The sequence below is a fragment of the Rutilus rutilus genome, assembly GCF_951802725.1.
Source record: "Rutilus rutilus genome assembly, chromosome: 13".
Classification (NCBI taxonomy): Eukaryota; Metazoa; Chordata; class Actinopteri; order Cypriniformes; family Leuciscidae; genus Rutilus; species Rutilus rutilus.
Window position 1 is genome coordinate 11,543,267 of NC_140218.1, and position 26,907 is coordinate 11,570,173.

At 38.7% G+C, this 26,907-nt stretch overlaps 1 protein-coding gene across 1 annotated transcript; it reads right to left on the reverse strand.

Moving 5' to 3' along the window:
- Positions 1–38: 38 nt before the first annotated feature.
- Positions 39–23,582, reverse strand: tmco4 (transmembrane and coiled-coil domains 4). Its single transcript, XM_084428819.1, has 14 exons — positions 23,415–23,582; positions 22,353–22,488; positions 21,928–22,102; positions 21,799–21,826; positions 20,616–20,745; positions 13,967–14,064; positions 12,663–12,806; positions 9,895–10,014; positions 8,304–8,468; positions 7,608–7,744; positions 5,892–5,976; positions 5,539–5,656; positions 2,563–2,680; positions 39–1,032 (listed from the first exon to the last, which is right to left on the reverse strand). Exons 1-14 carry the CDS (start codon positions 23,458–23,460, stop codon positions 469–471), a joined length of 2,064 nt encoding a protein of 687 aa, XP_084284945.1. The 5' UTR covers positions 23,461–23,582; the 3' UTR covers positions 39–468.
- Positions 23,583–26,907: the final 3,325 nt, after the last annotated feature.

The following is a 26,907-nucleotide window of genomic DNA, read 5'->3' on the forward strand; positions in this document are numbered from 1 at the left end:
GCGAAAGAAATCTCACTAATACCTCACACAACGTCAAGTGGGTTGTCTGTGGAGCTGTAATTCACATCTTAATTAAACAACAAACCACTTCTAATGAAGGGGGCAAATGGTATACACAGAATACTGACAGTTTTCACATAGCAGTTTATCACAAATCACATTCAGCAGTGTTGATATTAATTACAGACGATATCCAGTAATAACTTAATGAGATTATTAGGCGATTCCAGACTGGCAAAAAGCCAAGGTTCCAGTTGGTTCTAGCTTATATTGCTATTTTATATTCTGGGTGGTGTCTAGACGGTAACCCTTCTTCTGCTAAAAGTCTCGCGTGCGATATTCAAACACTGTGTTTATTTGAGTCCCCAACCCTCATCTTGGTAGCAGCAAATGTGACTCCATGGAGAGTTTCTCGGAGCGAGGTTTACCATCTAGACCCATTCATTCTGTGAGTGAGCCATGGAAATGTCATCTTGGCTCGGAACAATCAGGTTTGCCATTGGTTAATTGGTTCTGTGCTCCAGTGTGCGATTGGTTGGTTGTGTTTGTGTGTTCAGCAGTCCAGTTCGTGTCGTCCCAGTCCCAGGACGTGTGCTCAAAGTCCGTGTTACTTTCATTATCTCTGTCTATTTTGCTTTGGTCATGAGATGGTTCGACATGGTTCTCGCCTTCAAGAGCACACTGTGAATCAGCATTACCTTGACAGGTTTCAAGGATGCCATCACTTTCACTGATGGAATCCAGTAAATCGGATATATCAGGGATATCCCAGCCATTCTCAGAGTCCTTCCTCTCGTATTGATCTACATTTGATGATGATGGGACATCTAAAGTATCTTTGTTTGAAATGTCCATGGATGGTTCCCCTTTGACTGTGCTCTGACCAGCTGATTCTGGAGTGCCTGGTTTTTCCTGAGATAAATGAACAAGCTGTAATTTGCTACTCATGGCTCCAGCCTCTTCCCTAGTAGGAACCCCCACTGCTACTAGGATGGTGTCCATCTGACGCATGTAGTCCAGGTGTCCTTTCACCTAAAAGTTGGACAGAACATAGTCAGTATTTATAAAGCAAGTTAAAAAATTACTATAGTAATATCCTCATTTAAATTTTAGTGGTGCTTGCTAACTTTTCAGAAAAATCAAGCTTTGGGGCACAACTCAGGTGTGCATGATCCCTCACATCACACAATGCATGCTATTACTGTTCCAAGCGATCAAATTTGCGTTTTATTTTATGCCAGGTGAAATAAACTCCCACAGACTTGAAAAAAAAAAAAAGAGTCCAGAAACAACATATAGAGATTTAGGGGTGGAATCTTGTGATTTAGACCAGTAAGTAAATGCCCTATTTAATTTTTTACAAGTAAAAAAGGGGCATAAAATGTACAGTCTATTCAGAGGGCAGTCATGTTTTTAGCTTTAGCTGACTGACATTGGAAAATAGCTCAAATTTAACACACATATAAAAAACCCTAATAATCTAATTCTTAGGTGTGCTATAAAAAAATTCTTATGAACTTTATACTTCTATGAAATTTGAGACTTAATTTTGATAATCTCCCATTGGCTAATGTCCACCATTTGGTGTCACTGCAATATTTGCATACTGAACTGGTCTATTTAATTGATTTAATTACCTATAGCTGCCTTGACATCATGTATAAAGTGGCTCTGATAAGCCTAAATTAGTCCTGAAAGCTGTAACACTGTATTCTAGCGCTGCCTTACAAGCACTGGTATTTATTTCAGGAAATGCTAATTTAATTGCTCATTAACAGTTCTTCTTCACATGCCGAATGAAGGTGCAATTCTTCACATGCCTCACATTGCAGTCGCAAAACCAATACCTTGCCATATCTTCTGCCAATTTATCTAAGCTGTATAATTAAATTTGTATGAATAACTTCTTTCACAAAGATACCACAAGCATGTCTTTTTGTTTGTCCTGGTTTGAGGGGCCGATGTGATGCCACCTGTATTCTGTGTCTGTGAGATAAGGAATATCTCAGATTCAGTCCTTCGTTTACAATACATCACATGGATGGCGGGCCTGACGACCTCTGTCGAGATGTGCAGACTATCTGTTGCTCTGTGTAACTTAGAAGGGATTGTTATGAATGGATCATTTTAAGTTGAAGTGTCTTTATCTTTTTACATTTGTGCATTGCATTAAAATGACACATTTTTGAGTGTTTTTTTTTTTTAATGATGTAACATGGCTGGATTTAAGGACTCCACTTGAATATTAACGAGGAACTTCCCGCGACAGTAATTACAGTAATTGTGGTCTTTTGTGGCTGACAATTTAACAATGCCCTTTCTATTCATGTAAGGGGGTGTTCAGCAAAAAGCATTAAATCACTTTTGTCTATAAAAAGTAGCTTTCAGTTGGTTAAGGTTTGAAGTCATCTGAAGGAAATTAAACTTTGACTCTACGCTAATGTAATGCCGTGAAGTTGTGTTGAATAGTTACTCTCACAGACAGTAAATTGAATGTGAATCTAAATGCATCTCACAGACACCAAGAACATTTAAAACGAACATCGGGGATGTGATACTCACCACTGATGACAGATCCACATTGATTATTTTGCGGTCCTGCGAACTGATTGGCTGGAGCCCAGCGACAGACAGCTGGACAGATGAACTTCTATACAGGAATCCAAGAAGCCAATCCCCTCTAAACCAATAATGACAAAAATAAACAAATATTTACAAACATGAAGTCAACTAAAAGGAAGAATAATTAAATCAAAATAAATAAATGTGATTAAAACAATAAAATTAACATTTCAAGACATTCTGTAACTTTTTAATAAATAAATAAAGTGTCAATTCTAATATTACATCTGGTGGACTAAAATGACTGTAATTTGTTAAATGTCTAATTTCAGTTAGATTTGTAAATTGATTACCCATTACAATCTAATTCTTAATTAAACATATGTAATAATCTAAACAGTTAAAGGGTTAGTTCACCCAAAAATGAAAATTCTGTCAGTAATTACTCACCCTCATGTTGTTCCAACCCCGTAAGACCTTCGTTCATCTTCGGAACACAAATTAAGATATTTTTGATGAAATCTGAGAGCTGGATCACTCCTCCATAGACTTCTAGGTGACCGAAACTTGCTGGCCCAGAAAAGTTATTAAAGAGATCGCTAATATAGTCCAAGTGACTACAGTGGCTCAATCTTAACTATATCAAGCGACGAGAATACTTTTTGTGCGCAAAAACAAACAAAAATAACGACTTTATTCCACTATTCATTTCCTTCTATCTGGGCCTCGAGTGAGTTCACGTAGTGTTTTTGCGCAGTGCGTCTGTGTTGTACGTCACCACGTAGGCTCACTATTGGCCGACGCTGGTCATGTGTGTGATGCGTGTGACGAACAATGCGCTGCGCAAAAACACTACGTGAACTCACTCGAGGCCCAGAGAGAAGGAAATGAATAGTGGAATAAAGTTGTTATTTTTGTTTGTTTTTGCGCACAAAAAGTATTCTCGTCGCTTGATAAACTTAAGATTGAGGCACTGTAGTCACTTGGACTATATTAACGATCTCTTTAATAACTTTTCTGGGCCAGCAAGTTTCGGTCACCTAGAAGTCTATGGAGGAGTGATCCAGCTCTCAGATTTAATCAAAAATATCTTAATTTGTGTCCCGAAGATGAACGAAGGTCTTACGGGGTTGGAACAACATGAGGGTGAGTAATTACTGACAGAATTTTCATTTTTGGGTGAACTAACCCTTTAATGTGTTACTTAAGCCCTTTTCTGGTTGCTTAGTCTTCATCAATGCAAGAAAACCAATGTCATGTAAAATTTGCCAACTAGTGCCTCTAAATGCTGAAATCAGAATATGTGGTAATTTAATTCCCATCTGAACGGACGTCTGAGTTCATAAGCAGACAATCTGCCACAATGAACTTAATGAATGATTATTGCACAAACTGTGAACAAACACTACAGTTCAAATGTTTGGGGTCAGTAAGATTATTTTTTTTATAAACGAATACTTCAATTTAATGCATCCTTGCTGAATTAATCAAATGTGACAGTATACATTTATATTGTTACAAAAGACATTCTGTTAATGAAAAAAAATCCCTGAAACAACTGTTTTCAATATTGATAATATTAAAGAAATGGTTCTTAAGCAGAAAATCAACATAAAATGATTTCTGAAGGATCATGTGACACCGAAGACTGGAGTAATGATGACTTTGGGTCACAGGAAAAAATTACATTTGAAAATATATTCAAATCAGAAAACATTTATTTTAAATTGTACTATTATTTTAAAAACATTTTGTATAAGAGAAAAAGAGAGTTCATTTGGGTAAACTGCTAAAATCATAATCATAATGGCAAATTTTAATACCTAAGATGTAGGGATGTCCCGATCAGGGTTTTTTTGCACCCGATCCGATCCGAGTCAATGAATATTGAGTATCTGCCAATCCGATACATGTATATATATTCTAATAATAAGATACAGTACGCTCTCTCTCTATATATAGTCCTAATATATTGACATTGGTAGATGTACAATGGTACGTTACAATGGTGGACAAACTGTGTGGTCACAATTATGAATATGGGACTACTGGTTATAAACTTTTTGTAGTTTATATGTGACCCTGGATCACAAAACCAGTCACAAGTCACATGGGTACATTTGTGGCAAAAGCCAACAATATGGGTCAAAATTATCGATTTTTCTTTTATGCCAAAAATCATTAGGATATTACGTAAAGATCATGTTCCATTAAGATATTTTGTAAATTTCCTACCGTAAATATATAAAACATTTATTTTTGTGAGTGAATGCAGCACAATCGCGAAGATAAATGGACAACTTTAAAGGCGATTTTCTCAATGTTTTGATTTTTTTGCACCCTCAGATTCCAGATTTTCAAATAGTTGTATCTCGGCCAAATATTGTTATATCCAAAAAAAACAAAAAAACATACATCAATGGAAAGCTTATTTATTCAGCTTTCAGATAATATATAAATCTAAATGTAAAAAAATTGACCCATGTGACTGGATTTGTGGTCCAGGGTCACATATGTACAATAAGTAGAATAATTGCAACATAAAGGGAAAAAAAGTGGATTTAAGGATAGAAAACATGACTCTCGTGGTGTCAGACTGCCATCTGTTAGTCAAGTCCGAAGCAAGATGCAACGCGTTATGGCAATGACGTCTCATATAGTTTGACGGAAGATAAAAAAAAATTGTACATAAATGACTTTGAGTGTTTCCTTACAAAAGTGTGCATCAAATATGCTAAACATGGAACCTTGACCTTGGGTGTGAGGCGCTAGACCAGACCACATTGGTTCTTGCGGTTCACGCACGCACATTTGAGCTTAATCTTTTACTTTTAATGGACGTCACCAGTTGGCAAAACCAGCATGACAGCTGATGAAAAATAATGGATCGGGCTTAGGATAGCCGATACCGATCAGCTTCATCTGCCCCGATCCTTAAAATCATTCAGGACAGAAGCACCACTAATAGTGTCTTACCGGCAATATCCATTAACAATCTTCCCCGCCACTACCCTGGAGAGTCTCTTCCATGCTTTCTCGGAGCCGTCCACAGGGGCCCCCAGCAGCACCACATCTTCCACCACACCTTCACAACCTGCCCGATAATAAGAGACAGAATGTCTTTCAACCGGCTCCATGCGAACAGATTCTCATTTACAGTCTCACACCTCTCCGATTTAATCTTTCATTAAGAGAAAATGACTCAGTCTGGCTTGCAGGAAATTTGGCCACTCTCAAGTCGACACTTCTTGAGACGCAAGGTCTTACTTAAAGACAAAAGGATGTTCCCTCATCGCTCACCCACTCCGTACAATGAATAGAAAGCCTACCTTGATCATTAGCGAGCTCTTCTAGACAGAAGTATATGACACGAGCTCCAAGGCTAAAGCCAATTAGATTGACAGGGCGCTTTCCCTGCACAAAGATGAAAAAAGGAAGATAATTAAACACATTTGAAAAAAATATTCCAGGGTTATCCTAATAATTTGAACATTTCTAGCAGTATACAGTATATCTATCATATTTGAAGGCCTCTAAATAATCAACATGATCAAAACTTTGCTGAAAAACCTGTTGCACTCAATCTATCACATGCATTCTGTAATCTGACTGACAGTTTATACTTTTTTAGCATGTAGAAGGCCTAAAAAAGCCAACCTTCAGGGTTTTTGCAGTGAAATCTTTACTGATTTTTATAAAGTAAACATAAAAATAACTTAAATCGTTGCCATATTTCAAGAAGAACATGTACTGGATTGAAGCAACTTAAGTTTAAGTGATTATCCATACATAATTTTTTATTTGTTATAATGCGAGTATCAAATATGATCCATCAGGCTTTTGAGAAATGTTGATTTGTTCATCTGTCGTTCATCATTGTATTACATTGCATTTTATGTTTAAAAACTGCAGAGCTTTGATCATAAAAATAATCATTTAAATACTAAAACATTATTGGGAGATAAATTGCACATAAATAGTCATTATATGCAAGTAGTCTGCTACAGTATACTGGTATAAGATTTACATTAAAAGCTATCAGAATTTCAATGTACTTTTCTGCCCAATAAATATCAGCAAATGCACCAAATTGCATATTTTTGCTCAGTTTTGATCTCTGAATAAAATTGAGGTGTTTTTCTTCCTCGATTATTAGACCCATATTCTCCTATATCACACTATAAGAATAATAAAAGCCTTTCAAATATGATATTCAACAAAAAACACATGCAAACTTTTTTTTTGTCTTTTTTTTTTGTCTGAGGGTGTTTATATGTGGTGTTTTTAATACGCTTTAAGATAAACCATGTGTACATTCATAAGTCAACACCATTGCTGAGTATTTTCTTCTTAAAACGGCAGTGAACCAAACAGTCTTAAATGTGCGGTTTGAAATCACTGGTGTTTTTGCCGACACAAACTACCAATCAGATCAACGTGTGATCGTCAACGAGTGGATCTCTGAGCTGCTGTGAGTGAGTGGAGGCGGGGCTAATTTGCATATTCATAGAACCGCCTATACTAAATGAGGCAAGGGTGTAGAGTTACATTCAAGATATTTTAAGGCATGCATTTTTTTTTTTTTTTTAACGACAAAACGTTTAAATATGCCATTTTGGTGATCAAAGATGAGTTTTAAGGGATACAATTATTGACTACAGGGGGACTTTAAATAATAAATGACACCTGATCCCCTTTAAAGCATCAATTCTTCAGCTACATACATTCACACAAACGTCTTTGGATGTTGCACCACATGCCACAACCATGCCATGAGCATTACATTTTTATGGTTTTACACATCTTACTAAAACGTGGCATGTCATGCAGTTACAATAGAAGTCTGTAGGGCAAACGTCCAATGTACTGTAAACGCATTTCTGCTCGCACATTTTGTTTCTAAGAGGCTAAAGGCTGTCTATCATAATTGACTAATTTTCATAATTGAATGTGACCTGTAACATTCCTTGAAATACCTGAAAAAATACCTGAAAATATCAAATACTAATGGAGAATCTAGAAGGACTCATTGTCTGGACTCTGACCTGCTGTCGGCTCCGGAGCACCTGTGCGAGGTGTTTTCCCACCTCCGCTGAGCGACTCAGACACACTCCCCAGGGGTTGTCGATCACACTGGCCACAGCCAGCAGAGAGGCAGGCCATGTCAGAGCGGTGACTATGCCTGAGCACGAACAAGACAATCAGCAATGTGGTTATTCTGGACACCGTAAAGCAATGTGTGACATTGTTGCATTATGCTACAATTAAATGTAGCAATTTGGAGGTATTCTCAATAAACAGGGTATAACATTTACTTAGTTGACTGTCAATCTCAGGAGGACAGACAAAATATTATACAAGCTGGTTTATTTCATAATCATATATATATATATATATATAGTGAGTCTGAAAGTATGTGACAGAAATGCGATGGCCACTCAGCCAAACAATACAAATTCCAGCATTGGATTCATTGTCATTCATGATAACACACACATGAAAGAAACAGAAATACCAATTTGACTATTAGAGACACTTTCTCTGTATTAGACACATTCCTGCCAGGACGACTGTGAAAGATGGTCCAATCGGATTAGACTTAAGTGAATTAATATGACTGCACAGTTCAATACTCACATAAATAAGGTCAGATGAAGTACAGGTGACTTTCTATTTTCCTCAAACCATGAAGTACTACCTTTTTATAGCTTAACAGCATTGGTATAGTAAAGCAGACATACCTGAGAGCACTGTGTATTTGAGGGCCTCCTGGGCAAAGACACTAACAAGCCCGTCCCATAATGAGTCCAGAATAGAGCCCAGGTCCAATAAGTAACGCGACTCCCATTTCAGACAGTACTGCTCGCCACACGCTCCTAGACTGGACCAGGGAGCCTGGAACGAACCTATGATGGGCAATCGAAACTAAACCTTAGTGTGAACAATATTTCATGGCTATTTCGGGCTTTTACATTAAAGGGGTGGTATAATGCCCTTTTCACAAGATGTAAAATATGTCTGTGGTGTCCCCAGACTGTGTAGGTGAAGTTTTAGCTCAAAATACCCCACATATATTTTTATATAGCATGGTAAAGTTGTCACTTTTTGAGGGTGAGCAAAAACGCACTGTTTTGTCTGTCCCTTTAAATGCAAATGAGCTGCTGCTCCCAGCACAGGGGGCGGAGCTTCAACAGCTTGTGTCCTTTTACCTCACACAGACATAAACTGAAAATTTCTAAAACTTTTAGCCTTTTATGTTCAAACCGGAGTCAGATGATGTCAATGATGCACAGACTCAAGAAGAAGTGACAACATGTAGAAGCAACAGGACATTTCTGAATGGTTAGTTGATGAATTTATGTAGCTTATGTGTAGTTATCTTCTAGTCATTGATAAACATATTTTGTCTTGATAATCTATAAATCGTGTCCAGGGGGCGGGGTTTATGTAAATTCTAGGATTGGTGATGTCACTAACCCGGGAGGAATGTCGCGAGTCCCTACCAGCCGTTTGTTGTAGTCCTTAAAAAGCAATTTCTTTAAAAGCTAATATCTCCCTTTGCTTTGAACTTTGAGCGTCGTAACTTTGCAGATTATTACACACATACATTATTACAGATTATTAACATTACACACTAACTAAAGTTAGAAAAGTGAAATCATAATCAATCAGCCCTTTAAAGGGGTCATATGATGCTTTTTAAATGTTGGCCTTATTCTATCTAACAGAGAGCTAGCTAAAGTCAGCGAATAAAACACTGACACAATGATGAACATGTCACTACAATATTCGCAATGACATTTCGTTTGACTGAATAATTAAGGAAACTTACTTCTATCTTTGTAAAGAAACCTCATTGCTTAACTGGCTACTCTCTGCTGTCTCAGACGATGACGACATCTTTTCCTGTCGGCCACCGTAACTTCTGTTGGTTGCAATTCGCAACCTCACCACTAGATGTCGCTAAAAATCACATACCGCACCTTTAAGAGGCGTTACATTTCTGACACGCCTGAGGTGTCCGGCCAATGGTTCAGCTGGCCAATCAGAGCACTCTGAGCTTTTCAGACAGGGGAACAGAGGAGCTTCAATAATGTACAGTATGTGAAAAATAATGTTTTTTGAACATCCAAGCATGTTAACCTATTCTATTACACCCAATAAACAAAATAACAAACTTTTAAAATAGCATCATCCGACCCCTTTAATAAATAATAAATGCCACATATATTCAGTGCGTGTTAAAGTACTAACACAAGAGACTTTAAAACATAATAGTAACTGAGAAAATGCTATTTTGATGGTGATATGATGGTTAATTTGAGCACTCACTGTATTTGCCGCTGCACAACCAGCCTGTCACGGCTATAGTCAGATGCAGATGCTTTCCAGAACTCATCGGAAGAAACTCAAACTCCTGTATAGCGCCGACACGCTTGTTCATTTTATAGCCTGATGAGTAATGCAAAAATGAGTAAATATACCTTGTGGTATCTTCATATTATATATAAAGAGATTTAAACAAAAATATAGAAACCTTGATCTGCAAATACATTCATTCATTCATTCAAATAGAGATAATATGAAGCACACACACACAAACTGCATTTGAAGAAATGCCAAGCAACTTCAACAACCTTGAACTCAGTTCATTTTAAATGGCAGCTGACAAATATATATATATATATATATATATATATATATATATATATATATATATATATACACACACACACACACACACACACACACACACACATAAAGGATTATTAGGAACACCATACTAATACTGTGTTTGACCCCCTTTCGCCTTCAGAACTGCCTTAATTCTACGTGGCATTGATTCAACAAGGTGCTGAAAGCATTCTTTAGAAATGTTGGCCCATATTGATAGGATAGCATCTTGCAGTTGATGGAGATTTGTGGGATGCACATCCAGGGCACGAAGCTCCCATTCCACCACATCCCAAAGATGCTCTATTGGGTTGAGATCTGGTGACTGTGGGGGCCATTTTAGTACAGTGAACTCACTGTCATGTTCAATTTGAAATGATTCAAGCTTTGTGACATGGTGCATTATCCTGCTGGAAGTAGCCATCAGAGGATGGGTACATGGTGGTCATAAAGGGATGGACATGGTCAGAAACAATGCTCAGGTAGGCCGTGGCATTTAAACGATGCCCAATTGCCACTAAGGGGCCTAAAGTGTGCCAAGAAAACATCCCCCACACCATTACACCACCACCACCAGCCTGCACAGTGGTAACAAGGCATGATGGATCCATGTTCTCACTCTGTTTACGCCAAATTCTGACTCTACCATCTGAATGTCTCAACAGAAATCGAGACTCATCAGACCAGGCAACATTTTTCCAGTCTTCAACTGTCCAATTTTGGTGAGCTTGTGCAAATTGTAGCCTCTTTTTCCTATTTGTAGTGGAGATGAGTGGTACCCGGTGGGGTCTTCTGCTGTTGTAGCCCATCCGCCTCAAGGTTGTGCGTGTTGTGGCTTCACAAATGTTTTGCTGCATACCTCGGTTGTAACGAGTTACATTTTTATTTCAGTCAAAGTTGCTCTTCTATCAGCTTGAATCAGTCGGCCCATTCTCCTCTGACCTCTAGCATCAACAAGGCATTTTCGCCCACAGGACTGCCGCATACTGGATGTTTTTCCCTTTTCACACCATTCTTTGTAAACCCTAGAAATGGTTGTGCGTGAAAATCCCAGTAACTGAGCAGGTTGTGAAATACTCAGACCGGCCCGTCTGGCACCAACAACCATGCCACGCTCAAAATTGCTTAAATCACCTTTCTTTCCCATTCTGACATTCAGTTTGGAGTTCAGGAGATTGTCTTGACCAGGACCACACCCCTAAATGCATTGAAGCAACTGCCATGTGATTGGTTGATTAGATAATTGCATTAATAAGAAATTGAACAGGTGTTCCTAATAATCCTTTAGGTGAGTGTATATATATATATATATATATATATAAGAGATTTAAACAAAAATATAGAAAACTTGATCTGCAAATATATTCATTCATTCAAATAGAGATAATGTGAGGCGCACACACACACACACACACACACACACACACACACAAAAGAAATACCAAGCGACTTCAACAACCTTGAGCTCAGTTCATTTTAAATGGCAGCTGACAATGTGCTCCGCTTATAGCAACACTCTATCCAAACCAGAAAACGGACTGTAACTGTATGACTGTCAGTCTGCTAATTGATCTGCTCACATACCAATCCTCTAACAAGTGCCCTTATTATGCTTTTTCGAATATTCCCTTTCATGCAGTGTGTAATATAGCTGTTTGTAAACTATGTACACGATCTGCAAAGTAGTAAAGCCGAAAGTGCACGATAAATAAAGTTATTATCTCTCAAAAGAAAGAATCACCTCTGAACCACCTAAACGCGTCGTCGGTAATTCGAATCCACTTTGTTTACGACTACAAGTCACTGGGTAACACATTTGCATAATGCCCGCCTATGATCTTCATTGGCTGCCCGCAAACAACGACTACTTTGACCCTCCCTCGAATGCTCTAGCTGTGTTGTGTACATGTCAGGTGTTCAAAATACAGTTTTGTGTTTTATATTGTGTAGGTCTCCGGCTAACCGGCTAACTCACGTTATTACTGAAATACTTGTGCTAATCATCTGTGGGCCACTATTACCTAAAACTGTCTATTAATGCAGATTACCTGTCGTTCTTACTACTCTGAGTAATGATAAAGGATGGAGCAAGATTTGTTTTACAAATTGCTGCTTAATTTTTATTAATTACTTTATTATTATTGTTATTATGAGCATAATTCCCAATTCATTATAATAGTAATATATTATGAAAGTAATTTAATTAGCCTAACTGTACACTGTATGGTTGCCAAGCATCACTGCAACTGAGCACAATATACATTTACATATACACTAAAACGATGATCACATATTAGATTAACCGTATACTGTATACCGTACATCTGATATGTGGTCATAGTTTTAGTGTATATATCAGCTATTTTAGAGCCAGAAAAATAATAATAGGTTTTCTACTACAGTTTGTATTATATTCTGTAAAGCACCTGTTAGCCCGGCCCCTGCGGCTCCAAACAACGAGGCTATGACGGCGATGCCCGTGGCGGATCCCAGAACAGCGGCTCCACCCGCTCCCAGCACCGCTCCTGCCCCGGCAGCCACCAGAGGAGCCGCCAGCCCTCCTGTGACACCTGATCAAAACACACACACACACGATCATTCACACCAGACCAGGGAAACACATCCGAAATTAGAGGGTGAATCTCATGAAATCAGTCCTGGACTTTCACCCATCAACTAAGAGACAGAACTAAGAGATAAATAATGACAATTCTTTAATTTAATAATTAAATCATATTTTTATTTTAAAAATAATGAAATTAAGTTTAATGAAAATTAAGCACATTTCCTCTCCAATTATCATAAACATAACATAAATAATGTTTTAATGTTTTAAATTGTGAAGTATGTATATATATCATAAATCATTTATTATATTGAACTGAATTTAAATTAATTTAACATTTTAATTTATATAATTTTTTAAAATAAATAATTAAAGAAAATGAATAAAAATTCACAAATAAAACCTCCGGAAAAATTACAGTAATGGAAGTTTGTGAATATAAATTAAATACATAAACTCCAGTCTTCAGTGTCACATGATCCTTCAGAAATCATTCTAATATGATGATTTGATGCTCAGTTATTAATAATGGTTCTTATTTTTATCAATGTTGAAAAACATTTTTGTTGCTTAATATTTTTGTAGAAACCATGATGCATTTTTTCTGGATTCTTTGAAGAATAGACATTTCAACAGAACAGCATTTATTTGAAACAGAAATCTTTTGTAACATTATAAATGTCTTTATTGTCACTTTTGATAAATGTATTGTGATTTTTAATCAGAAATGTTTCTTGAGCATCAAATCATCATATTAGAATGATTTCTGAAGGATCATGTGACACTGAAGACTGGAGTAATGATGCTGAAAATTCAGATTTGATCACAGGAATACATCACATTTTACAATATATTAAAACAGAAAACAAGTTATTTTAAGTTGTAATAATATTTCACGCTATTACTGTTTTTACTGTATTTTCTGATCAAATAAATGCAACCCTGACATTAAAAACCTTAATGTTTCCAAACTTTTGACAGTACTGTATGAAATAATTATATAATTAAACCAGGGGGGAAAAGCCTGAAAGGCTTCAATTTCTAATTAAAAAATATAATAAATAAATTGTTTTCATGGACTTTGCTGTGACATTGATAGTGACCTAATCACCTCGGCGAGACCAGTGTAGATTAAAACAAACGTCCTGTGGCATTTAGACTCACCGATTACTGTCCCTCCACCCACAGTAGCAAGTCCGATGAGCAAGTACCGGCGCAATTTACGACCTCTCTCTTTCTTCTGCCGTCTTGAAGACTCTTCTCTGTTGAGAGAATGCCAATCTGATTGATAATACGCTCATTGGAGCTGCTTAAAGGGATACTCCACTTTTTTTGGAAATAGGCTCATTTTACAACTCCCCCAGAGTTAAACAGTTGAGTTTTACCGTTTTCGAATCCATTCAGCCAATCTCCGGGTCTGGCGGTACCACTTTTAGCATAGCTTAGCATAGATCATTGAATCGGACAAGACCATTAGCATCTCTCTCAAAAAAATTACCAAAGAGTTTCAATATTTTTCCTATTTAAAACTTGACTCTTCTGTAGTTACATCGTGTACTAAGACCGACGGAAAATGTAAAGTTGCGATTTTCTAGGCTGATATGGCTAGGAACTATACTCTCATTCCTGCGTAATAATCAAGAAACTTTCCTGCCGTACCATGAGTCCAGCAGGCGTAATGATATGACGCAGCGCCTGAAAATAGGTCTAATAGGTTAGACAAACTTAGTCCCGGTCACGTTGGAAGTTACAGAGCTGGGGACTATTTTCAGGCGCTGCGTCATATCATTACGCCTGCTGCACTCATGGTACGGCAGCAAAGTTTCTTGATTATTACGCAGGAATGAGAGTATAGTTCCTAGCCATATCAGCCTAGAAAATCGCAACTTTACATTTTCCGTCGGTCTTAGTACACGATGTAACTACAGAAGAGTCAAGTTTTAAATAGGAAAAATATTGAAACTCTTTGGTAATTTTTTTGAGAGAGATGCTAATGGTCTTGTCCGATTCAATGATCTATGCTAAGCTATGCTAAAAGTGGTACCGCCAGACCCGGAGATCGGCTGAATGGATTCGAAAACGGTAAAACTCAACTGTTTAACTCTGGGGGAGTTGTAAATTGAGCCTATTTCCAAAAAAAGTGGAGTATCCCTTTAAAGCTCAGAGGTCTTTCTAGGCAGAGGCAAAATTCTATTGAAAACCAAGACTAAAATGAAAGCGCCGTACTGAAAGGAAAAACCTTGACCTAGACTGCAAAAACGTCTCAGGTTACGACTGTAACCTATGTTCCCTGAGAACAGGGAACGAGACACTACGTCAGAATGACGCTATGGGGAACGCCTCAGGCGTGACAGGTGTCTGAAATAAATATCAACTCACGTCAATCATGTTGACCGGCGACAGCCTGTGCATCATCAGCTTGAATGATGAGCGCGCGACCTGGATGTATAAAGGGGAGCCTTGCACACATGACAACATCCTATCGTCTGAAGGGACTGTTGCAGGCAGGCCCCGAGGCATGGCAGGAAGACGTAGTGTCTCGTTCCCTGTTCTCAGGGAACATAGGTTACAGTCGTAACCTGAGACGTTCCCTTTCGAAAGGGAACTCTACACTACGTCAGAATGACGCTATGGGGAACGATATACCAACGCCACCATGCTGAGGGGAGTGCGTGCCCAAAGGCAGTGACAACTGTCCGAACCAGTAAATCAGAAACACTGGAACCACTCACCCTTAGGTCACATCGGGCTGTCAGTGACAGCACTCCCTACCGGTCATAGCCCAAGCTAATGAACCAAGAAACCGCCAGAACATAGTTAATGGGGGGTATATCTGGGCCAGCTCAAAGGCTTAGGACCACAACTTCCAATAGAAGGGGTCCCTTCTAGGGAGTGTGGCTAGGGGACCCAAGGGACTCCCAGCCAGTCACTATTCAGGGGAGCATGCCTCCTGAAATGCCACCAGGCTGGCCTGGTGATCTATACTAAGACTCACAGTCTGGCCATTGCCTGTCTGTCCAAGACAGAGCCTCTGGAAGTTGCCTTGGATAAGGCATCCAGAAACTGAAGGCCTGTAAAGCTGGCAGAAACCATTCAGTTCCGGATCACAGAGACGGGATCTCCCAGAGAGTGTGACTTAACCTCAAGAAACGACGGAAGTCGTCCACTCAATCCACGGGTCTACCCAGTGCTCGATCCGAACACTGGGGAAGTAAGAGAGGGTTCAAACCCAGGAAGGTCTACTGAGACCTAAGACCTGATGACCCCCTCATGTGGGGAGCTCCAGTACATGAGGGCTCATATCAGGAAGGCCGCTGAGGCCTGTAACCTGACAGCCACACAATGTGGGGCTAACTTCAGAAAGGCCTAATGAGGCCTGTAACCACAGAATGTGGGAGATAGCCTGAAAGGGAAGCGCCTGTCGTAAAACATTGCGACAGAGGACGCATCTAGAGTGGGACCCAAGGTGAAGAACCGGAGTCTGAGCCACGTAAAAAAGGGAATGAAGCGGACAGCGCATAACCCTTACCATAAATATGGATTTTAGAAGGTACACGAAACGACAGTGCGTGTACTTAGCCATTCTGAATCCAGGAAGGCCTGGTGAGGCCTCTAACCTGGCGACCACAGTATGTGGGAGCTCATACTCAGGAAGGCCTGTGAGGCCTGAGACCTGGCGACCACAGTAAGTGGGAGCTCGTATTCAGAAAGGCCGGAGAGGCCTGTAACCTGACAGCCACACAATGTGGGGCTACCTTCAGAAAGGCCTAATGAGGCCTGTAACCACAGAATGTGGGAGATAGCCTGAAAGGGAAGCGCCTGTCGTAAAACATTGCGACAGAAGACGCATCTAGAGTGGGACCCAAGGTGAAGAACCGGAGTCTGAGCCACGTAAAAAAGGGAATGAAGCGGACAGCGCATAACCCTTACCATAAATCTGGATTTTAGAAAGTACACGAAACGAAAGTGCGTGTACTTAGCCAGTCCAAATCCAGGAAGGCCTGGTAAGGCCTCTAACCTGGCGACCACAGTATGTGGGAGCTCATACTCAGGAAGGCCTGTGAGGCCTGAAACCTGGCGACCACAGTAAGTGGGAGCTCGTATTCAGGAAGGCCGGAGAGGCCTGTAACCTGACAGCCACACAATGTGGGGCTACCTTCAGAAAGGCCTAATGAGGCCTGTAACCACAGAATGTGGGAGATAGCCTGAAAGGGAAGCGCCTGTCGTAAAACATTGCGACAGAGGACGCATCTAGAGTGGGACCCAAGGTGAAGAACCGGAGTCTGAGCCACGTAAAAAAGGGAATGAAGCGGACAGCGCATAACCCTTACCATAAATCTGGATTTTTAGAAAGTACACGAAACGAAAGTGCGTGTACTTAGCCATTCTGAATCCAGGAAGGCCTGGTGAGGCCTCTAACCTGGCGACCACAGTATGTGGGAGCTCATACTCAGGAAGGCCTGTGAGGCCTGAGACCTGGCGACCACAGTAAGTGGGAGCTCGTATTCAGGAAGGCCGGAGAGGCCTGTAACCTGACAGCCACACAATGTGGGGCTACCTTCAGAAAGGCCTAATGAGGCCTGTAACCACAGAATGTGGGAGATAGCCTGAAAGGAAAGCGCCTGTCGTAAAACATTGCGACAGAGGACGCATCTAGAGTGGGACCCAAGGTGAAGAACCGGAGTCTGAGCCACGTAAAAAAGGGAATGAAGCGGACAGCGCATAACCCTTACCATAAATATGGATTTTAGAAGGTACACGAAACGACAGTGCGTGTACTTAGCCATTCTGAATCCAGGAAGGCCTGGTGAGGCCTCTAACCTGGCGACCACAGTATGTGGGAGCTCATACTCAGGAAGGCCTGTGAGGCCTGAGACCTGGCGACCACAGTAAGTGGGAGCTCGTATTCAGGAAGGCCGGAGAGGCCTGTAACCTGACAGCCACACAATGTGGGGCTACCTTCAGAAAGGCCTAATGAGGCCTGTAACCACAGAATGTGGGAGATAGCTTGAAAGGGAAGCGCCTGTCGTAAAACATTGCGACAGAAGACGCATCTAGAGTGGGACCCAAGGTGAAAAACCGGAGTCTGAACCACACATAAAAAAGGGAACGAAGCGTACAGCGCATAACCCCTACCATAAATATGGATTTTAGAAAGTGCATGAAACGAAAGTGCATGCACTTATCCATTCTGAATCCAGGAAGGCCTGGTGAGGCCTCTAACCTGGCGACCACAGCATGTGGGAGCTCATACTCAGGAAGGCCTAGTAAGGCCTATAACCTGACGACCACAGTAAGTGGGAGCTCATCCTCAGGAAGGCCGCTGAGGCCTGTGACCTGACGACCACAGAATGTGGGAGCTTGTATCCAGGAGGCCGGTGAGGCCTGTAACCTGGGAACCACAGCATGTGGGAACCAATGATCAGGAGGCCAGACGAGGCCTGTAACCTGATAGTCACAATGCGTGGGAGCTCACATTCAGGAAGGCCTGATGAGGCCTGCATCCTGACATGTGGACGCTCACAACCAGTGAGGCCTATACCCTAGCGACCACAGTGCGTGGGAGTTCACATCCAGGAAGGCCTGGTGAGGCCTGTAACCTGACATGTGAAAACTCATAACCAGGAAGGCCTAGGAGGCCTGAAGCCTGGTGACCACTGAATGTGGGAGCTTAACACTCAGGAAGGCTGAGAGGCCTGAAACCTGGCGACCACAGCATGTGGGAGCTCATACTCAGGAAGGCCTATGAGGCCTGAAACCTGGTGACCACAGTATGTGGGAACTCACATTCAGGAAAGCCGGATGAGGCCTATAACCTGACATGAGGAAGCTCATAACTAGGAAGACCTGCGACCACGGTGTGTGGGAGCTCATACTCAGGAAGGCCGGGTGAGGCCTGTAACCTGGCGGCCACAGAATGTGGGAGCTCACATTCAGGAAGGCCGGATGGGCCTGTAACCTGACATGTAGAAGCCCATCACCAGGAAGGCCGGTGAGGCCTGTAACCTGGTGACCACAGTATGTGGGAGCTCATATTCAGGAAGGCCTAGTAAGGCCTGTAACCTGGCGACCACAGTATGTGGGAGCTCATAACCAGGAAGGCCGGATGAGGCCTGTAACCTGATTACCACAGTATGTGGGAGCTCACATTCAGGAAGGCCGGTGAGGCCTGTAACCTGACATGTGGAAGCTCATAACCAGGAAGGCCTGGTGAAGCCTATAACCTGGCGACTACAGTATGTGGGAGCTCATATTCAACCACAGTATGTGGGAGCTCATACTCAGGAAGGCCTAGTGAGGCCTATGACCTGATAACCACAGTATGTGGGAGCCCATATTCAAGAAGGCCTGGTGAGGCCTATAACTTGATAACCACAGAATGTGGGAGCTCATATTCAACCACAGTATGTGGGAGCTTATTTTCAGGAAGGCCTAGTGAGGCCTATGACCTGATAACCACATTACTCCTTGACAGTCAAATCCTGGGAGCTCACCTCAGGGAGGCCCAAGCGCTGTCCGGTTGCAAAATGGGGACTGTATGGTCAAGGAGGCCTGTTAAGACCTACTACCTGACCATCGAAAAAGTAAATCAAGATTTTCTTACCCAAAACATTTTGCCCCAGACTCTAAAACAGGAGACGTGGTCTGAAAAGAAACAGAAATATGTTAATTTCACATTTTACAAAAAGACCAGAATTACACCTGCTCTTTTTGTTCGCTGCTCATCATTTTAATTCCTCAATTAAAATGCAGCCAAAAACACTGGATAACGCGATCTGGATGATAGGCTGAATTACTAAATATCTAACTTCTTAAAAGTCAGATAATATTCCATCATTTTAATTCATAGAATTAAATGCAGCCATAATCACCAGACAATACTGTTTTAATATTTAATATACGTTCTCGTAATCTACACACTGCCTCGGCAAGCGCGAGAACGAGTCGTTAAAATATATTTGGCTTTCATCCCTCGAGAAGAAAGTCAACAGGCGCGAGGTTGAAACATCCGACAGCGCACGGACTTTTTCTTTCTCACGCGCGCCGAGATATTTCTTAATGAACACTGTCAGCACCCTCAGGAACTGCTGTGAACGGCTCGTACCCAAACAGTATTGTTTCACAAATCGCGTGCACCACGGGGCTCAGATGCTGAACCCTCCTCCCTCGAGAAAAGGGTCCGACGAGAGCGGAGCATCTTTAAATGAAAAACGCTCACAGTTTGCACAAGAGGCTCTCTCGAGAGCCTCCCGCGCGCTTCAGCGATATTCTCAAAACAGACAAACAGTCCCTGAAGACGAAAAGATGTTGTCATGTGTGCAAGGCTCCCCTTTATACATCCAGGTCGCGCGCTCATCATTCAAGCTGATGATGCACAGGCTGTCGCCGGTCAACATGATTGACGTGAGTTGATATTTATTTCAGACACCTGTCACGCCTGAGGCGTTCCCCATAGCGTCATTCTGACGTAGTGTAGAGTTCCCTTTCGAAAGGGAACATAAAATACTCACGGCTGTGTGTGGCACACATCGCGTGTCGTGCAGCAGAGGACACATTAAAAGACAGAAATCAGCAAATGCATTAAAAGTATTTGATTTTACAATGATATTGATTGTGCCACAGTGTTTCTGTATGATTTGCATTGACTTTTCCTTTGTGAATCTGCAGATGACCCAGGTGGGGTTTGTAGAAATTAATATCTTGTGTAAATAAAAACAGGGAAACCAGTGTGTGTTTCTCAGAGACATGAGGATAAGCTCGCAAAAAGCCCATAAAGAGGCAGCAGCTGAGGATCGGAGGAAGTTTCACTCACTCGCTCTCCTCTCCTGCCTCTCTCAATTTCTCTCCGAGAGTCTCTTCAAAATCCTCCAGCTGCTGTTGGGTCACACGCAGGAGACAGCTGACATGTCGGATCAGAACACGAGCCCTGGCATCATAATGTCCTACGTGAGAAGAAATTAAGAAATGCTCATCACACACAAAACAAAAGTAACAGATCAATCAGGGTTGTTGTTATTAGAACTGAGACTTACACTAAAAACATTAAAAAAACATTTTTTATTCTGAATAAAATAAACGTTAGCTGAAATCAAATAAAAAAAGGCAATTTCCCATTTTAATTTAGGTAATAATAATTAATAAAAACTATATAAACAATGAAAAAAAGACAAAAAACTAAATTTCGGTAACACTTTACAATAAGGTTTTATTAGTTATTGGTATATGATGCATTAACTAACAATGAGTCTTTGTTAATGTTAGTTAATACAACATGTCAGCACAGGTCTATTAAATAGTATTAACAGATGCAACTTTAGATTTTAATATGTATTAGTAAATGTTGAAATTAACATTAACTGAGATTAATAAATGCTTTAGAAGTATTTTTCATTGTTAGTTAATGTTAAAAACTGAAATGTAAAGTGTTGCCAAAATTACTAAAACTTCAACTGATTTTAAAATTAAAACACAAAACATAAACACAAAATCTAATTCAAAATATTCATAAAAACTATAATAGTATCTCAACTATATTAAAATAACACGGAGATGAATCTCAAAGATAATGTGAAAAAAAGTCATATTTTGCATAAAGAAAATAAAGACTTTTAGGATCATTAACATGTTTTGTATCATGACGTTACTACTGAAAGTACAAAATGTAATTCGAGTTTTTGTTTACATTCACATCAGCATAAAGTAATGTAGCAGAATAAATAATATTGTGATGTATAATGTTTTTTACAATTTAAATAATAATTTAAAATAAGAAGCATTGGGATGTGAATGTGCTTAATTGTGCTAGAAATTAAAATTAAAATGCAAAATATATGAATGCTAATGAAACAGGATTGATTTTCTTTATGCAAAATATTATTGTGCATTTTTTCTGGACATTACATTTATTTATTACTCATCATTTTAAATAATAGTTTTTTTATGCATGCCAATGCAAAAAAAAAAAAAAAAAATCTAACTAAGAACCGACAGCTCACCATCTTTGACAGAGAAAGACACGAGATCCTGAAAAACAGTGTTACAAAAGAGAACGTCACAAACAGTGAGTTGCACGAGCATCTATATGTCAATGCAATCATCCAGCTATGTTCATGTCACATGCGTACATGAGTGATGGGTAAAGCTCCGGCTCGGAGCAGCGGCTCTGCGTGCAAAATGGACAGGAAGGTGTCAGTGCCTTCGAACCCGAGTCCCGTCAGGAAAGCTTGCATAACCGGCATGACCGACTCATCGAGATTCAGCCACTGAACCAGACCCTCCAGATACGCCTCGCGAAAACGTCTGCATTGGGAAAACATCACAGTGAAGTGTCACAACCCCAAACCTCAATATGCTGGAAGTACATAAAGGTTTGGGGTCAGTAAGAAAAAGGTTAGCCGTGAAGCGCAATGAATGTAGCCAAAAGCCAAGCCACTTTCACGGTGCCCAAAACCCAGTGAACTAAACTAAACTGAAACATCCATGCATAATGAAGAACATAATGACCCCAAACTCTTTTTACGGTACATTAAAGTGTTGTTAAATGTTTTACTTTTGCTCATGTCCGTGAAAGAGCTGTCCCAGGGACACGCCACATAACCCAGCGTACGCAAACCTCCCTGGTTCACTCAGCTGCCGGCCAAACACCTTCTCTACCGGCGACTGCTTTTTCTTCTGTCCTCCTGGGTCTGTCACAAGAAAAAGAAAAAACACAAAAAAAAGTGTCTGTGAAGAATGTGTGCGCATAGATAATAGATACAGATTGTGAATTTGTGTCAGAACAAATCCAGTTCTCCATATTTGCATTACATGCTTATTATAGAAGTCCAAGCAGAAATGTTTGTTCTTTTTTTAAACATTACAAATTTTATGATCACTTTTTTTTTTTGCTTAACTTAATCATAATTATGGTATGCATTAATGTTTTGATTGCATAGCAACCAGTACATCATTTTAAAATATAATCGCTTAGCCCTGTTGACCCTTTTGAGGCACAATCTTAAAATATTACACATGTTCCTCTTCTCATGAAGAACTGTGCATTTGATAGTCTGGTTTTGTGCTTTTGATGACGTGCAATGCTTAATATTTGTGGTCTTAATATTTGCAAACTTGATTTGCATGTTTTCTGACGATACAGACCACACAAAATTATTACTTTGCATTGAGAATTTGCACAAACATGTGGCAATCTATGACACTGTAAATGTATGTAATATGTAATTTAACTCAATGGTCTCGAGCTTTCTTCAGTTAAAAGCCCCGGGAAATACATCAGAACTGCGTGTGTTATAATTACGCAACTTAAAATTTCCCTTGTTTAACCAAAACATATTTTAGGCCTTGATCTTATCCTGCATCTGTGATTAAAGCTGAACTGAACACTAAGCAGCTGTTGGACACGCATGTAAATACGAGCATTAGAAAACAAAATAATACATAATAGCCTCCTTATCAAATGAAATACAATACAACATAACGAACAATAACTAATAAGAGTTAAGAATAAGAAAACCAAAGACTCTTATTTTGTTGTACGCTGTTGGGCAAAACTCAAATCTTTTCAAAGTCCTTTAAAAAATGAAACTGCACTCTTGGTTAAGTTTATGAGTACCTGGAGTTAATTTCGGGTCCTCGCTGTTGTTATTTGTTGGTTCCATTGGTTTACAGTAAATAACAGCAGATTTGTTCACTCCATATAGGAAAGTTGTTAGTTTGTTGTCGTGACAGATGAAAGTTCAGCACAAAGTTGTCTTGTATGCAGCAACGCCCCCTATTGGTCAAATCAATTCACCAATCATATGAAGGACTCGTATATGAATATTCATTACGCAACGTTACGTTCGTCCAGCTGGCCTTACCGATTGGCTGAACTGCAAGAGTTGGTGAGGTTTCCGCTATTCAACTGGCAAATAAGCGAATCCTAAAAGCGAAGGATTGGCTTATGAATATTAATAAGAAACGGCACGTTGGCAGACGTTGTTCACAGAGGAGTCATTTTGGCGTCGTCAGCTGGCAAATGAGTAAGATTGGCTTATGAATATGAATGAGGTAACTTGAGAGGACAGGAGTATCGGAATGTTATCAGAATGACTGGATTTAAAAACACTGATTTATAAATCATATAAAATAATTTATACAGATCACTGATTAAAACTTAAAATTGCCCCGTGACGATTGTAGATTTATTTGAAACGTTCTGATGATGGCAATTAATAATTAATGTCGACGTTTTGCCTGACAAATTTAAGCTATTTGTGTATAAACTGTCTTGGGATTGAATGAAAAAAGTATTTCCTCCGGCTAGAGACAACGTCGAATATTAATATGAATTGGGTTCCTTGACTTGACGCTCTAGGGAGGTTAGAAAGCAAAGACTGCATAACCTTAATAATTCATTAATATTCATAAGCTGAGTCGTCTTCTTAGAATATATAATTTAAACATGATTTTATGTTTTGAGGAAGATTTATGTTTTTAATTGTTGTTGTTGTGCCTCATAAATGTAATCAATCAGCCCTTCTCGTTGTGTTATAGGAGACTGAATATATAGTAAATACATAAACATATGCCCTTCAGAAATATTGTTGAAGTGCCATTTGCGGCCGGCAGAGCTCACTAGAGGTCCATATAAAACTGCATTCATATAATACCCAGTACCAGTCAAAAGTTTTGGATCAGTAAGATTTTTAATGTTTTTAAAAGAAGTCTCTTCTGCTCAGCTGCATTTATTTGATTACAAATACAACAACAACAACAACTACTATTATTATTATTATTATTATTTTAATATTGTTAAATATTATGACTATTTAAAATAACTGTTTTCTATTTTAATATATTTTAAAATATAATGTATTTCTGTGATCAAAGCTGATCATGATCCTTCAAAAATCATTCTAATATGATGATTTGATGCTCAAAAAACATTTATTATTATTATCAATGTTGAAAACAGTTGTGTAAAAAAAAAAAAAAAAAAAAAAATCAGGATTCTTTGATGAATTGAAAGTTCAAAAGACCTGCATTTATTTGAAATAGAATATATTGTAACATTATAAATGTCTTTACTGTAACTTTTGATCAATTTAATAAATCCTTGATGAATAAAAGTATTAATTTATTTTATTTATTTTGCCCAAAAAAATAAAATAAATTTGTACTGACCCCAAACATTTGAACGTTAGTGTTTAATGTTACAAAATCTTTCTATTACATATAAATGCTGTTCTTTTGAACTTTCTATTCATCAAATAATCCTGAAATAAAAATGTAAATAACTGTTTACAACACTGATAATAATGAAACTTGAGCATCAAATCATCATATCAGAATGATTTCTGAAGGATCATGTGACACTGAAGACTGGAGTAATGATGCTGAAAATGCAGCTTTGATCACAGGAATAAATTACACTTTACAATATATTCACATTGAAAACAGCTGTTTTAAATTGTAATAATATTTCACAATATTACTGTATTTACTGTATTTTTAACCAAATAAATGCAGCCTTGGTGAGCAGAAGAGACTTCTTTCAAAAACATAAATCCAATCCAAAACTTTTGACTGGTAGTGTATGTGTATGTAATGACACAATCATCCCTGAATATATAATTGTATCAGTAATTACCCGTCTCTGATTGATTATAGCAATTTGTCTGAGTTACATAATTCGCATTGCAAGCAATAGCTCACTTTTTGACACCTACTGGTATTTTTAGATTCATTCTGATTGTTATCCTTTGCATTACGATCTTGACGGCTCCTGTTGTTATATAAAGTCTGTGAGCTGCTGTGTCTTGTTGCTATTTCCACTAAAAGCCCATACTTGGGATGATCCAGGAGAACAGTTTGTGAAATGCATGATTACATAATTTTCCAAAAACCAAAAAAGCATATCTTGGTATGTGATTAACAATCTCAATAGGAGCATCGGCTAAATATGAACATGCCTTTACAGCTTCACAAGTCTGTACACAGACTCATGTCTATTTAAATTCCTTTCACAACATGTAACTGACATTCGGAACAAGAGAATGTGTGTGTCATGTCTGTATTTCTCTCTCTCTCTCTCTCTCTCTCTCTCTCTGCCTGGTACCGTCTCTTTACAGAGGTTACGAGGTCAAGAGGAGAAGAGAGAGAGGAAGAACTAGCCGTCAGCGTTACAGTAATGCAAACCCCGCTCCGTCATTCATAAACAAATGCAGTGAAGAATCTTACCCGTGTGTTTGAGGTCTAAACTTCCTGTTTATACATGTGTGTTACAGACGTCTTTATTTGTACTTCTTTCTCCATTTCCACTTGAGAGGTTTGTATGCAACCTGCCTGAGAGAGATACAGAGCACAGCATGTCATTCTTTCCATTTTCCTTTAATGTAAAACCATCTGAGCATATATTCCAGCATTCACCACACACAGGAACAGAAGATCCACAGAGAGAGATTCACAAAGTTCCCTTAATTTAAAAACAGTAGCCGTGGACAAAATATAGATGTTCATTTGAATAAATGACATAATAATACTAATAATATAATAATAACAATAATACTTGTTATTGTTGTAATTATATATTTCATATCACAATACAATATTCTTATTAATACTTTTAAATAATAATAATAATAACAATAATAATAATAACTACTCATTTTATTATTATTATTACACTTAATATTATACTAAATTATCATTATTATGAATAATTTAATATTATTATAACAATACAAAATGTAATTATTCATATTATTATTATACCACAATTAAATAATGATAATAATACATTATTATTATGATAATAATTGTTATATATTTAATAATACAATTATGATGACATATTTAATTTTACAGTGCAATATATTTTTAATTATTATCTATTAAATATATTTAAAAACAATAATAATATTTATTATATTATACTTTATATTATAATAAATTATTATTACTATAATATTATTATTATTATTATTGATGATTATTATTAACATCTATTAAATATATTATATTTTATTACATTTGAATGATAATAATAATAATTGTTATATATTTAATAATACAATTATGATGACATATTTAATTTTACAGTGCAATATATTTTTAATTATTAT

Coding starts and splice junctions, on each gene's coding strand:
- tmco4 (XM_084428819.1), bottom strand. CDS start 23,460: ATGGAACCAACAAATAACAACAGCGAGGACCCGAAATTAACTCCAG. Junction 12,807..13,966: donor GGGTGGAGGGACAGTAATCG/GTGAGTCTAAAT, acceptor TGTTTTGATCAG/GTGTCACAGGAGGGCTGGCG. Junction 7,745..8,303: donor CAAATACACAGTGCTCTCAG/GTATGTCTGCTT, acceptor GTTCGTGCTCAG/GCATAGTCACCGCTCTGACA.